Source organism: Pyxicephalus adspersus, chromosome 3 (assembly GCF_032062135.1).
Source record: "Pyxicephalus adspersus chromosome 3, UCB_Pads_2.0, whole genome shotgun sequence".
Taxonomy (NCBI): Eukaryota; Metazoa; Chordata; class Amphibia; order Anura; family Pyxicephalidae; genus Pyxicephalus; species Pyxicephalus adspersus.
In genome coordinates this window covers 30790094-30806138 of record NC_092860.1, presented here as the reverse complement: position 1 = coordinate 30806138, position 16045 = coordinate 30790094, and the positions used below count along the sequence as shown (strand labels likewise).

At 36.3% G+C, this 16045-nt stretch overlaps 1 protein-coding gene across 1 annotated transcript in view; it reads left to right on the top strand.

The window, feature by feature from the left end:
* VPS13A (vacuolar protein sorting 13 homolog A) overlaps positions 1–16045 on the top strand; it is a 98034-nt gene that overhangs the window by 40610 nt on the left and 41379 nt on the right. The window contains exons 25-39 of the mRNA XM_072404116.1: positions 399–577; positions 1015–1171; positions 1666–1745; positions 2162–2221; positions 3672–3834; positions 4404–4520; positions 6548–6651; positions 7815–7982; positions 8810–9117; positions 9697–9844; positions 11802–11946; positions 12797–12927; positions 13018–13184; positions 15054–15277; positions 15370–15602. Coding sequence (XP_072260217.1) covers positions 399–577; positions 1015–1171; positions 1666–1745; positions 2162–2221; positions 3672–3834; positions 4404–4520; positions 6548–6651; positions 7815–7982; positions 8810–9117; positions 9697–9844; positions 11802–11946; positions 12797–12927; positions 13018–13184; positions 15054–15277; positions 15370–15602 — 2384 coding nt within the window. The remainder of the gene's footprint in view (positions 1–398; positions 578–1014; positions 1172–1665; positions 1746–2161; positions 2222–3671; positions 3835–4403; positions 4521–6547; positions 6652–7814; positions 7983–8809; positions 9118–9696; positions 9845–11801; positions 11947–12796; positions 12928–13017; positions 13185–15053; positions 15278–15369; positions 15603–16045) is intronic.

Sequence of the window (16045 nt, the reverse complement as noted above, 5' to 3'; positions counted from 1 at the left end):
CCTCCCCACTCCCCACCGTTACACGGAGCCTTCTTATACAGAAAGACATCCCAGCATCCCTATAGACGTAGCAGCCGGCTGCTGGTTAACAGCAGGGAGGGGTAAAGCAGGGCTCTGCCATCGACTCAGGTTGCCTTTGCGATCGACTGGTAGATTGTGATGGACTTTTTGGGCACCCCTGCTCTAGAACAACCTTCTTAAATAGGTCTGTTACATTTATCATATTTTAATTTTTTACATTTTACTTTCACATGCAAGAAAGCCCTAAACATATTTAGAACAATTCAGTGTTATATCAATTTTATTGCATTATTGATAGTGATATTGTCTAATTTAATTAAAACCATATTGTTTTTTTTTGTGATCAGGTGATCTAGTTCTTACTTTTTTACTTTCAGATTTGGAGTCAGAATGTGATGAGTTTTATGATGCTCCCACCAGCCCTGTGGAAGACTTGCCTTTCTTCCAGGACTCCGGTGGCTCACTGACAAGGTCCAATAGCAAGAGGAAGAAATTAGTAAAGCAGGAAACACTGAAAAACATGACAGAATTTCAAATGAGATTTGAAATACCAGTTGTAAGTGTTACATTTGGAAGATTAATTCATTTGTTCCTTCTCAATCAAAGATCTTTTATAAGGGTTTTGCTTTATTTTGAACATTTGGCATAAGGCGTATTGTAGGTGTCTTTCTTTGTCTTTGCTATATGACAGTAAGATTTTGTAAAACAAATTTGTTAGATGATGATGATAGCCATCTGAAAGCCAATGTTCTTACCTTATAGCCCTTTATTATTACCACTGCTGGTTGTTACTGCTTCACTATTACCAGGTTTGCATAGACTAGGATGGGTCATGTTACCTCATACATTGCCAAGGATATCAAACATTGAATTCATAAGTAATATTCATATGTCTTTTTTTATTTGATAAACTAGTGAATAATGGTTGACCTGTATGTGGGTTCATATTTTCAGCAGATTGTTTTATTTTCTGTATTTATTTTTAACCAATAGGTGGTACTGGCATTGTGTAGCCTGTCTGAAGATGAAGAGAAGACTGTACTGCAAATGGAGATTTTGGGCTTGGGCACGGAGCTCAATATTCGTACATTTGATATGTCAGCAAATGCATTTTTGAAAGAAATCTCCCTAAAATGTCCTCAATACACTGGTAGGTTTATTTCTTTCTAAAGCTGACCTCCAGGCATACAACTAAATACACAGTTGATTCTTATGTGTTTTAGCTGTTTTACCTACATGAGAATTTGTAATTTTGTGCAATTGATCATTTGGTTCATACATGAGACACAGTGCAGACCTGCTTTAGCATTGCAGCTTCCTATGTAACCTCTTTGTTCTTTTCCTGGGCCCAGGGCATTCTTTTGCATAATTATACAGCTGGTCCATCTTCTATGGAAGAACTTGAGTGAAACAAAAAACTGTAAATCAACAGGAAGCAGTACAATTATTTTCTTGGTTGCACAGTGTAGTAGACACAAAATTCATAAAACTGTCAGAACAGAATTTTCAGTACTTTGTAATATACGTGTATCTATTTTCACTATCTTTACCCAGGTTGCATTGAGTTTAACTTAAAATTGATAATTTCTGGGTTTAAAAATTGACAAATATATTTACTTTGTTTCTTTGTTTTTCATTTTAAAGATGATGAAGAAAAGCCAGTTCACCTCATCACGACACTGGATAATACCACTGATGATCTGTTATTAATGGAGTACATAAAGGTTGAGACTTATTGTGTTAAAATAAGATAAAACATTATGGGCCTTGTGCTTTACATTAACCTACAAACTTTAATACATTGTTTCTCTTATTGAAATGTGTTAGGCAGCCTATTCATTTTTTGTTTGTTATTAATGCACATGAATGACCAAAGGACATACGTAAAACAGTGACAACACACTGTTGTGTGTTGCACTACAGTTCATATAATTAGAGCTGCATTGCTTTAGTGCTTTGGATGTCATTAAAATAATTGGCACTGCAGTCTTTTCATGCTTATAACCTGTGTTACAGTAATCTGCTCTTTTTCACGCGTCTTATTGCAACACTTATTTTTAAAAGTGTGTTATGTCCCTAATGGGGTAGCATAGGTTGTTTGGTCTTTCTAATGTTTTTTTAATGTTTTTTTGTCATGCAGGCAGACATAAATGGACCAGAATTTAAAACTACTTATAGCAGCATTGAACAAATGATAAAGGTATGTTTTGTAGTCTTGGATCATGTGAGTATAGGTTTATGTATAAGTCATATAGGATTTATGTATAAGATGTATTGTATATTTAAGGTGACTGCAAAGTGTGCTGTCAGAATGCTAACGTGAAGTAAACATCCTAAGTTTGCAGATCTGAAAGTCCCAGAATATTTCCTTCTAACAATGGCTCTACTCTATAGGCAGAACCTCTGAAAAGTTTCAATTAAAGTAAAAGCAAAAAGAGCAAAAGCAAAAGTGCCTAGGCACTATTGTTACTGTTTTGACTTAACTCTAAAGTTGTTCTTATCATTTTCCTGAATTATATTATATGTATATTGCAGATACAATGAAGGCTTTAAAACTCCTCCCTTGGGTTATTTTCGGAACACAGAACTTCAGAACATTTGTAAAAATTAGGTTAGCACTATATAATGTAAAAAGAAAAAATATAGTGCTTTTATAATTTTGAAATTTAACTCTATATGCTATCTTGGGATTATAAAATCATTTTAACTAAACTTCCACTTTGCAAATTTGTGATCAGACAGATCTTTATTGCAGAAAGGGACAGACAACGTCCCTTCTGCAATAAAACATACTTACCAGCTTAATTGCAGTCTTTCAATGGGAAAAAAAAAAGCTGAGCTTGTTTCTACTGCAATAAAGGGACTGGTCACATTTTTTTGTTTTTATTTCTAGAGGTTAGTTTCGCTTTAAGGCCTAGTCTTCACTGGTTATCAGCAAGCTTTAGTCTACATAATGAGGAAAATATAGATGGTTCACTTTTGCTTTGCTTCAATCCCATTAATACATAAGGCAAGACTGGCTCATGCAGATGTGACACAGGGCAAATCAGTATGTTGTGTTAAAATTGCAGTGAAACAAACCAAACCTGAAGCATCTGTAGATACTGCCCAAACGATTTTATTAGAAAGCTTTTGCAACATGTTCCTAAAAACAAGATATCATTTTGCATATTTGTATCTGTCTATTAGTTTACAATATAGCTTTAGAACCATATCCAGAAACTTCCTGATAAAGGACATTTTGTATGACACCTTCCACAAGTTACTGGCCTTTCAACTTTCCTACATATCATCAAAAGTCTACTTTACCTGTTACATTAACAACATTGTTTATTGAGGCCTTCAAAGTCTTACTTTGGTATGGCAATTACATGGAGCAATTTTTTGAAGCTGGCACTGCTGCTTCCTTTTTCCAAGATTACCAGTTCTTATGTCTGTCTCAAAATGGCCAGAGATACTAGATGTAGGATTGGAGGAAAATAAATATTACCCTTTTTCTCTAATGCTCACTGATCCGTTTTTTTCTCTTGTCTGTGAATTACCTGTAAATCTGTCTAAATATGTACTTGTAGCTGTAAAATATTTAAAAAATAAATTACTGTCAAAAACATTTTATATGGAACCCACTTATCTGTTTTCTTGCCAAATAGGTGAACTTTTCATCCTTGGATGTTCATCTCCATACTGAAGCCCTGCTAAGTACAATGAGCTTCCTCACTAACCTGTTGCCACAATCTGAAAACAAGGAACAAGTGGAACAGTTTTCTCAAGATACAGAGGAAGATAAAAAGGAAGATCAAAAAAAGAAAATTTGTAAGATACTTTTAACAAGGGTGCTTGTAAATAGAAATGCAGGACTGAATTAACTGCCTTAGTGTGTCCAAGCAGATCAGCACAAAGGTTTCAGCAAAGATGATTCCTCCTATAGCAATAGTGTTTTCTAACCTGTCCAATGGATGTTTTGTCTGAGAATGCAAACGAGAACAAGCAGGAAAGCTCCGTTTGTATCCAGGAGGCGTCTGTATGTCGGATGTCCTTTATTTTTATTTTTTACATTATTAAAACCTACATATTTCATGTTTTTTACAGTAGCGTGTGTCTCTTTTCACATCTTCATGGCTCACAAATTTAGATTCTTCATGTATTTATTCCAAACTGTGGAAAACCGTTGTTTAACCTTGTTACGGCCATGATTATAATGAGGATATTTTGATTCTAGTGTTTTTTTAAGATATTAAATGACAGCTTATGATATAGCTTGCTACTAGCCATGCAAACCTGAAGTTTTAGCTGAAGAGTAGGTTTTGTATACCTCAGGTTTATATTACTCTAAAAACTGTCCAAACTGTATGGTACCTAATTTATGCTTTATCTTTTTCCAGCCCTGAAGAAATCAAAATATGATGATGTTATTAATCTTTACGTATGTGCTGAGTTGTCCTGTCTTCGGGTTTTTATTCGTGAACAGAAGTGTAAAATCTCAGAAATAAGCATTGAAGGTGAAGTAGCATGTACATTTATATTATAACTTTATTTAAAGTGCGAAAAGAACATCAAATAGACCAGTACAGGATGTATGTACTTATCAATTTGATGCCCCAAATTGCTGTTATCTTTGAGTTACAGGAAGTAATCCCAAAGCGTAGCAGATGCAGAAGGGAGTCCCAGTCATCTAAGGGTCATTGCAAGTAGTCCCTGATTCATGTTCAATCAAACTAAAAAAAAAAGGACAATCTGAGAATCTCCAGTGTAATGCAGTGCCTGTCTTGTTTACTTTGTCCAGAAATGGCTTCAAATGATGCCTCATCTGGAGAGTTTTGCGTGAAATATCAAAGAGATTAACTTGGACTCAAATTGTATTTAACTGAGCCTTTCCCCCAAGCCGCCCTCACGATGGCTCCTTAATGTTATGGTATTGAGCTCTGCATATAACTTCCTGTGGCCTTTCAGGATCCTCAGAACAGGGGCACAGCACACAAGTTCAACCAGGAAGCAGGAGTGTTCCCCAATGGCTAATATGGTCTTATAAAGAGCATGTGCTCCAAATGTTTTAAGGATATGTCTCAACTTGCTGTTCTCTCCTCCCTGTAACTTTACATTACCTCACATTACATATAGCCACCTGATTATTGACTTCAATTTTAGCAGTTAGGCCTTTATATTGGTTCAGGTGGGTAGTGCCTGAATGTAAGACCTTTAGTTCAATTAGGGTTTGTTGGGGCACTTTGGTAGCATAGAATTAGAATGAACCAAATGCCTTACTGGGTCTATGACTGGCCAACCTGGTGACGTTGAATCAAGATGAGAGGAACAGGTGGAATGACACATTCATTTCTTGGTTCCGTTTGGCCTAAAGAGAAATTACATGTCTCATCAGGCCTGTCTGTGCTTTCCTTCCTCTTTCTTAGCATAGCTGTCAAGTTGGGGTTCTGGAGCCAATTAAAAAGTTTACCCAAGGATATGGTGGATGCTCATATGGAATGTGTGCTTGTGGCTAAAGGCATCACAGTCAAATTATTTACCTTTTTTAAGTGATATGTCTGATTTCTTTCTTTTAAAACAGTTGTGAAATGGAGTATGACATCAGGGTGTGTAAGCTAGCTTCATGTGTGCTCTGTTTTTCAGGTCTTCCAGTTTTACAGCCAAATTTTTGTAATTATAGTTATTTGTAAGAGGTGGTTATTTTTTCAGAAAATAATGACTATGAATATGCTAACACACTGGCTGAAAATGGAACATTTGTAAATAGGTGGAATCTATTATTAATTATCATAAGGATTAACAAAATATTGCTATTGTCAATCATTAAAATATTCCATAATTAAATATATGAGGTTCAATTTTTTCTGGGTCTTTGATGCTGGCGCTGTATTGCCACATTACATCATATATAAAATAAAGAAGCTTTTTTTTCTCTCCCTAACACACTCTCCCCTTTGCTTTTTTTGCTGCTTGAACTTCCAGTGGGGTTATAGAGACTAAAACATGCTCAAGCCAGTATTAATTAAATTGTAGATCTGAAAGATTTTAGTTTCTTAGTTTACATTTTATTTTAACGACTGCGGTATGTATAGGAAACCCTTTACTGGTCAAGCCAACTGATATAACAACTTGTGTTTCTTTCTGAAGATTGCCTTCTTTTCTAGAAGTAGATTTCTTGTGCAGGGAATGTTAAAAATACAAATTCTACAACTTCATGTTTTCCTTGTAATTTTTTTCAATTTATTCAATAGTTTTCTGTGATTTATCAAGCAGTGAATCGGACATTCGCTGAAATATTCCTGGGTGGAGAATCAATTGCTGCCATTGAAACACATTTCAGGATATGTCAGATTCAATTTTTTTTATAAATAGACCCCCATGTATAGTTTGCTTTTATTTTAGAATTTTTTTTTTGCAGAAAGTATTCATGGAATAATTGATTTGTTTGTTGATCAAACCCATTATTTGTCTTTCATAAGAAGTCACCTAAATTTGTTACAAAAATGTTTAAATTGCACTTAAAACTGTCATATTCTGAATTTAGGACTTGATGCTCAAGTGACAATGAAGAAGAAATCAATGGAAGTTCTTGCAAAATTGAAAAACATTGCAATCTTAGATTCTGACAGTGGTGCCCTATATAAAAAGGTGAATATATTTTGTTTTGTTTTTTTGTCTTTAAGCAGGTAAGTCATTAATTGAGCAATACTTTGCCTTCTAATGTTGTTACACTTATCATTTACTGGAAAACGTGTTCCACTATAGGGGCTACTGACTTCACGGGTTAGGCATCTTTTGTTCATCATAATCAACTGCTAATTTTGTTTAAAGAGGAACCAAACTGAAAAGTCACCCAAAAAAATCCACTTACCTTCATTTCCGCAGAGCAATCAATAAGTCCGGAGGTGTCTTCCATCAGGTCCTGCTTCGTCCCGGCATCTGTCTTTGGGCCGGTGCCCGGGGTGCCGCCATCTTCTCATCTTCTTCAGGATTTATCTTCCTACGTCACCCGACCCAGGCTCAACATCGGGTACGGTAGATGGGATAAAACTTGCCGATCTCATTGCGCATGCATGAGATCAGGAATTTTTTCCCTTTTGACGAAAGGGCTCCTTCTGCACATGCCTGAGATGCTTGGGCATGTGCAGAAGAAGCACCTAAGAGCCTCCTGGGATGTGTGACATAGGTATCCTGGTAGGCTCTGCCCTCCCATTCATTCTCGATCGCCTAGGCTAGAATTAGTTGCAAAAAAACAAAAAAAAACAAACAGAATTTTTACTTTACATAAAGGGGTTGTCTACCCTTTTATGTAAAGTTAAAGTTCTGAGTTTAGGTACGCTTTATTAGTTACCTTTGTCACTGCACTGTAAAAATGGGTTGACTGAAGCTGTTGCTTTCTTTTCCCACTGTTCCTACATACGTCACAATGCTAGTATGCCCCCCAGTAAATATTGTAGGATTTTATGTAGTAGTAAATAATTAGGTATACAACATACACCTACTATTCTGTATGCTTACTGCTCTGGCATGAACTGGAATCTCTAAGAACTGTGCAAACCAGAGGGGTAGAGCATATACACGGTTCTGTATCCTACCAATTTATAAACTTCTAAACCCTCCTATCTATATTTGTAAACTGAATTTGACTCTAATGACAAATAAACTATTTTTTATTGCGTACAGTGAAATGTAAACTGTATGGAGTGTAATGTTATGTACTCTGCCTGAACTTGCATATGTTTTACATACCAAAAATGTGGTCATATGTTGCATTATAATATTCTTAATTCTTTTTGTTGTCACTGATATAGGCTGTATACATCATTGGAAAAGAAGTTTTCAGTTTTAAGATGGTTTCTTTTGTTGATGCCACTGAAGGTGATGCCTACACCAATATGAACGTAGTGGATAGTGCCATCACTTTAACAGTTGGATGCATACAAGTCATCTTTGTCAACAAATTTATTTCAGCGATATTGGTAAGTATTTATTTTTAACTTTTAGACAATCTTCTAATTGACAAAGCTGTTCCAGAAATGTTGCGATGTAGTGAGAATTCTACTTATTAATAAAGAGTTTTGTATTATCATGTGCAGATGATTGATTATCTTTTCTAGAGTACAGATATCATATGCAGATTTTATTGGGACCTTTTTATGCTTGATACATTAAAATAGTTTTTAGTGTTTCTTTTGTGAAAAGTAAGCAGATACAGTTAAAGCGTGCAAATACACCAAACTTCTTGTCTCTTTATACTGTGATGTATGCCACTCTGCTTAGAGAAACTGCGGTAAAGTAATGATTTTTAGCAAGATTTTCTGAAAGATTCTCACCTTTAGTGCATCACCACCACTCTGGTCCCTGCATTTTCCTTTACTTTATGGGCGCAGAGATAAACTTGTGTGAAATCCTATTTTGCTAACGTGGATGTAAAAGGCTTCTGCAGTCTTCCCACATAGCAGCAGGGGTGGGGGCAAAAGCAGGGCTTGTCATAGGAAGGAATTAACACTTTCAGAAAGCAGTCAGATTTCTGCAAAAATTATATGAGTCACAATGAAAAACCCCAAAATCTTTAAAAAAGAGTGTAGAAACATGCAAGTTTTGCTGCAAGGTTTTTTTTAAACCACAGTGTGACAACAGGGTCTCATTAACTTAAGTACCTCTATCTAGTCTGTGTCTGCTTTAAACCCAACCATACTCCCAACTACAGCACGGTAGATAGCCTGGACAGATTTCATTAAGCTGTTTGCAATGCATTTTTCAAATATGGAATGGAGCCATTCTAATTTTTTTTATTTACTTCTAGGCTTTTGTGAATAACTTTCAAGCAGCTAAGGAGGCATTAACAGACGCAACGGTACATGCTGCAGAAAAAGCTGCAAGTGGTGTGAAAGAGTTGGCTCAGCAGAGTTTTCGACTTTCTTTGGATATTAACATTAAAGCCCCTGTAGTGATTGTACCACAGTCTTCTACATCCACAGATGTTTTGGTGGCAGATTTAGGTCTCATCACAATTAAGAACAAATTCTCCTTGGTAGCACCCAAAATTCGAAGTAATCTTCCTCCGGTGATGGACTGTATGACAGTCAAACTGAGTAACCTGAAGTTATATAGGTAGGCAACAAAACTGTGTGCTTAACAAAGTTGATGCATATGGCACATAGACATAGATATAAAGCTTTGCTAACAGATAAACATTGTTAGTAGCTAAATATGTCTTATTTAAGTACCTAATTAAAGTGTTTGTCTGGTATAAACCGTTGTTTTGTTAATGGTGCACTATGTACAGTTCCTACTGTTGTAAGTGGGGGCTTATAATGATTGCCATGGATAATGCCAGGCAAAATCCAGATAGAAAAACAAGAAACACATTGGGTCTGATTTATTAAAGCTCTCCCAAGACTGGAGAAGATAGACGGGATATGATGGGAGAACCTGTGTGATTCGGGACACCTGAAATGGATCTGATCCAGGACTCAAAGCATTTACCAACTAATAGTAAATTATTTTTAAGACATCTATTCCAGGTTTGCTGGATATCCAAGGTTCTCACGTGATATCTTCTCCAGACTTGGAGAGCTTTAATATATCAGGCCCATTGATTAGTTACACTAAGAATGTAAGTAAGAACAAGTATGTAAGCATAAATTAATATTTTAATTTAGGTTGACCATCATTTCTTCTCTTTTACAGAACAGTTTATGAAAAGGGTTCATTGCTATCAGAAATAGAACTTCTGCAGCCTCTAAACATGGACATCACAATTGAACGCAATTTGGCAGCCGCCTGGTACAATGACGTTCCTGATATTAAAATCATTGGACATCTCAAACCCATGAGTGTAAGTTTTATTTACCTCCGTATGGGGATAAAAGACAGAGCTTACAAATGACCTGCCCCTAAATCTAATTTAATATACCAATATGTTGGTTAAATGTATTGCTATCCTGTTGGTCTTTTATGTTTTTTGGTTCCAGATAGAACAAGAGATTCCTCTGGATTCACCACTATCCTTCTGAAGATCACTAATGTAGTTTAAACATAAAAATGAAACCAATAATATCCAGGCATCACTGATGCAGATTGTTTTCTTTCATTAACTACCTGTTTTAAATCCACAACACTATTCTATTGGGACTTAAATCAGGGCTTTTATTAGGCCAGTTCATAACCTCCGTTTCTTTATTTTGTGCCATTTCTCAGTGGATTTGTTAGTGTGCTTTGGATTATTACGCATTTCTGGTTTTACTTCAACTTTTAGACATATGGCCTCACATTTATGTCAAGCACATATTGATATAATGCAGAATGTATTGCTATTTAGATATCTAAGGCTGGGTCTACATGGACGTTTTTAGAAACTCATGTAAAGGTTCCTACCACGTTTATATGTACTTTTATTAGAGTTTTAAAGCTTGCCTTTAAAACGCTGGAAAATGTCTATGCCGCGTTTTCCCACATTTTACCGAGTTTACGTTTCAAACGCTGAAATCAATGGAAACGTTTACCTGTGTTTTTCGGCGTCTTCCTGTGTTAACCACACCTTTTAATTTTTTAAACGTTACAATCAGTGATATAGATAACGCTCATGAATGTGCCTCAAGGGAACGTCCAGGTGTAGATTAGCCCATTGGAATGCATAGGAATTTTAAACATGGGCTAAAATGCAGGTTAAACGCTGGAGAAAACGTCTGTGTAGACTAAGCCTAATAGTCCCATATTCGCCAAGTCCCCGAAACAGCAGAACAATCCCAAACCATAACTGGTATGAGATAGTTCTCCCAAAATGCTACTTTTGTGTTGAAGTCTACTGTTACTGTAGCCGAGCAAACGTACTGGTATACTCCTTTTATCCACATGACACTATGAATACACCATGTCAGGTTTGAGTTCCATATGTTTAACTATATCTCCTTTATCTGTTTGCCTGTTCAAATATGTTGAAAAAGTCAACAATAAGGTGCACTTTTTCACATGACTATATTTGTGACTTGCAATTAATGCATACAAACATTATTGGCAGAATTACAATAACTTGTTATGTCATATAGTAATATAGTTTGTAAGCAAATTGATATCTGTGCACCAGCAATACACTGTATGATGATAGTTTGGTGTTTTCAATAAATTAGAGCTAAATATATGTTCCCGAATTGGGTGATTTCCTTTGAAATAGTTTTTTTTTATTAAACAAACATATGAGTATACATATACACAAGGAAACAAGTAAAGAAATACAAACAATTTACAAACATGTAAATGGGTTCATACAAGGTGCAAAGTAACAACAACTTAAAAAACTAACTGTATAAGATAGCCAGGGAGCCATAGACATGGCATAGTATACCAAAAATCTAAATAACAATAAGGGTTAGCTTTTCCCTCAGTACGTACAACAGCAATGTGAAGTGGTAGGTGCAAGGCCGTACTTGGGGGGGAATTTGGCTTGACAAGATCCCTGAGTGTGGCTATCTATGGAAACCTCCAATGAGAAAATATCCGGGGAATTGGGTAATTTCTATTATGTGTTAAATCTCAGTCCAGAAATTATCTGCATGGTGTTTATAAATTCTCCACATGTTTACATGGGTTTTCTGTGGGAACTTGTGGGTTTCTGTGGGTTTCCTCCCACATCCCAAAAACATACTAGTAGGTTAAATTGCTTCTCCTCAAACTGGCTTTAGACTATGTTAATGACATATGACTACCGTAGGGGCGTTGGATTGTAGTAGCTCTATGTAAATGCATAAAAAAATTAAGAAGATAGATATTAAAAGTTTTTTTTTGTTAACCTTCAGCTCATTCTAGGACAAGAGGATTTGACTGTTATTCTTAGGACACTGAATGAGAATTTGGGAGAAACATCAGAAAAAGCTGACCCAGAGAAAAATAATGCTAATGGATCTAGCAGTGGTGGGAACAACACATCTCCAATATCTTCAGGTACATTTATGAGTTTCTTGTCTATTCTACTCTTATCTTCCACTTACTATCAATACACATCCTTACTACTGTATACAATTTCTAGAGACATAGCTTGTATATACCAGATTTTTTTTTTTAAATATCTAATTTCCCAGACAAAATTTGTACTAAACTCTCTCTACTGTCTTTGCTGTTCTGATAAATACTCCCATCATGCACATCTAATACAGGGGTTCCTTTAACTCAGTTTCTGTCAATCTACATCATTTGTCAATCTACATAATGAAAAGGTTCAGGGCATGAAACAGAATCAGGTTACCATTAGCACTAAATCATATATACTCTGTATACCAGCTTCTGTAAGCTAGGTTCTTAAAAAGAAACCCTTTGTTTTTGTTTTTTTGGTTGGGTGGTTGGTAAATCTGTGTCCAGGCTCTTCATGATAATCTATTTTATATGATAAACAGGCTGTACAAGCTCTTTTAGTCAAGCACCTTTGTATTTATAAGTATTGTAATGAAAACCATGTTCAAAGTTCACAACAAAGACATTAATACCTTTAGAGCTTTTTTCCCCAATTCCAATTTTTTGTACCAGAAATTTGGTAGCCTTTCAGACCGCTTATGTAAAGACAGAAAGTGTTCTTACCCTGTTAGAAATGAACTAAAACCTCAATCTTAGAATCTTGTTGGGATCATTGAGAATAAATAAAACAAATTTTAAACAATCCTTTAATTTACCTAATAATTGTTTTTAGCTTTGAATAGAATGTGCAATTTTTATTACCTTTTTTTTTCTTTTATGCTTTGAAAAAACATCTACTAGTCATTGAATATGGTATAATTTACTGTTTTGTCTTGCCCTATAGGCACAACTGTAGTGACAGCAGCTGTAGTTGAAACCTACACACCTACTAAAGTTCGGACAACACTGAAGGTCGATTTTCAGTTTGACTCGCTCTCCTTGAATTTATTAAGCTCCAGTCCAAATTCCCCTCTGGTAATGTTTTTTTTGGCAGATTTTGTAAGCATTCATTAATGGCACAATCTATTAGCAAATTATAATTTTTTTTTTTATTTTGAATAATAGATGAAGTCAATTGAAAGGGACAAATCACTAAAACTTGCAGAGTTCACACTGGGTTTGATTTCAGCAGCAGTGAAAATGTCATCTGATGGGTCAATGAGTGCTGCTGTTAAACTCAAAAATTGTATGTTAGATGACACAAGACAAGCCATCCAGAAAGCAACTCCACGGTACAGTGCTACAATTATACTAGTGATGCTAATGTTCAAAGTTGTTTGGTATTTGTCTTGATATTCCTTATTCCACCGTAACCTTTGTTCTTACATAGGCTACATGGAGTTCATAAAAAATATTTTTATATAGAATTTCACTTGCCAGTCATGATCCTATAGATGGGCCAACAATATTTAAGTGATAAAATGAAAATGATAAGGTTCTGAAAATTGAGATTCTGATCTTTTTTGCTATGTATACCAGTACAACGTACATAAAGGGGCAGCTTTATTTTACTTTTTATTAATTTTATTGTATGCGAGTTATGCTGTGTGAGATCTCATAATTTTTGTTTACATATATGTTCTAATGTATCTGAGCAACAGGTTACAGGCTTTGTTTGTGTTTGTGCTTCATCCCAGCTGTACACACGTCAGATGATTTTTGTCGTATAATCACCTCAGGGCTGATATCGGCCTAGAATCTGGCGCATGTACAGCGCTCGTTGTCCGTCGTTCCGACGACGGTCCTGGCAGATCCACGGACGACGAACGATCGTAATAAAAGTAAAGGTGAGGGAGCGCAGCGGGGTCAGTCTCCCTCTCCCCTCTCCATGGAGCAGAATGGTGCTGTATGTACAGCGCTTGTTCATGCATTGTGCAGTCTTTTGTCATTGGAAAGGATCATGAAAGATCCATTCCAACGACAATTATTGCACATGTGTACCTGGTGTGAGGGTTTACGCTCAGGATCGCCGTTGCTAGGGTCTAAGTAGACTTGTCTGGTTCATCCAACTCAGATCACACACTAAGGTATCAGCTTTAAGCTGGATTGCAGCCAGGTTTATTGAAGGTTGCAGACAAAATACCAAAACAGCAAAAGAAAACCTTGCCTGTCTGGCACTTACTATACATCAGACATCCCTGTCTATCAGCTGGAGGGCTTCTCCCTGTCAGCTCAAAACCAAGCTTTCAGCCACCTTCTACTCCCTTTTCAGCTCACTTACCCAGACTGACTTTCTGAGTCTCTCAGCCGAGCTCCCTCACAGACCGACTGTTTGTGTCTCCAGTAGAGCTCACTCACACAGTCCACTTGGCTGTGTCTCCAAACAGAGCTCTCTCACACAGTCCACCTGGCTGTGTCTCTCCAAATAGAGCTGCCCTGACACAAATCCCTGTCTGTGTCTCTCCAAGCCAAGCTGAACTCGCACAGACCCCTGTCTGTGTCTCACCAAGCCAAGCTACTGACTGAGCTCCTGGCTCTATGTTATATCCCCAACCTTAGTGCTTCTTCATTAATTATCTCACGGATGAGAGTCTTCCACCTGCTACGTCACACAGAATAGGAATCTTGGGCAAATATACCTCACATAAAAGAGGAATCTTGAGCAAATATATCTCATAAAAGAGGAATCTTGGGCAAATATATCTCCCTTCCACCTCCAGTCTTGCCTTGGTGTCACACTGGCCTTACTATTGGAGGTTACTTTGAAAGGGCTGAGATCTGAAACTACTGGCTCAGTTGCATCTATCTGCAATCACCTTAAAAATCAATATTGTGTAAGCAGTTTTTTTTGTCATGCATTTATGTGAGAATCAAACTTCCAAAGGACTTTTTGTAGCAGATTTCATGGAAAAAAATTAGCTTAGCTTTTTGAGAATGATTGCTTTGCTCACAAAGACACAAACTGTCCTTGGTATTAGGGATAGTTAAGGTAAAATTGCCGTCATGTATTAGTTTTTTTGTGTGGTATCCAATTGTTCAGTAAAAACTAGGAGCTGTACTTTTAAAAAAAAACATAAAATGTGTGATAACAGTATATGCTGCATTTCTATATTGATTGATATGTAAATTGGTTTAAACATTGATATGTGCATCTTTTTTAGAATGCTGGAAATGAAACGTGGACAGGAGAAAAGTGTCATGATAGATGTCTCCTATAAACAAGGCAGAGAAGGCACAGCCATGGATGTGGCTGTCTATGATGTTTATCTATGTGCCAGCATTGAGTTTCTGCTCACTGTGGCAGAAATATTTCTTAAAGCTTATGAGCAAAGTTCTGCTGCACTGAAGAGTAGCAAGCAGATATCATCAGATATTAAAGAAGCAGGTTTAGTATAAATTTATTCCGTTTACCAAACTTAAGATTACAATTGCAAATTCAATAGTTTTAAGTGAATATCTGGTTGTTTGTACTTTCAGCTCCTGCACAACAAGTTTCTAGAATGGAAATGAATGTAGTTGTTAAAAATCCGGAGTTTGTCTTTGTGGCTGATTTGTCAAGAGCAGATGCCCCGGCATTAGTACTTACAATGCAGTGTGAGCTGTCAATTAAAAACGGCCCTGAACAGCAGCACATGTCAGCTGCAGTAAGGAATCTTCACATGAAGGCCTGTCCCTTCCTGCCAGAAAAGAGAATGGGGAAGATCACTACGGTGAGATGAGGTTTATGGCATATGTGTACTAATGTTGTGTCCTGATTGAAAAGGAATCATTTTGGTAGATTCATTCAGAATGAGATAGAAGTTGGTTTATTCCACCTTTATGCATGGAAGCACACGGGAAGGATGGTCCACATGCCTAAAATTATTATGAAAAATAACTTTTACCTTATCTTGACTTTCTTTCCTGAAAGAAAAATAAATTTTGGCAATACCCTAGTAACCAAAGCTTTTCAAGGAGGCCTTAATTCCACTCTAATAAAACCCTTTTAATAATTTACAGTTCTAATCAACCTTTTTAAATGATTCACTCACCAACCACTTCTTGTCACATCCATTTAAAAAACTACTCAATCTGTGTCTCTTCTTTATGCCTAAACAAATGAAATACTAATGCATGATTAACCATCACACCATATCTAATATTGTAATACTCT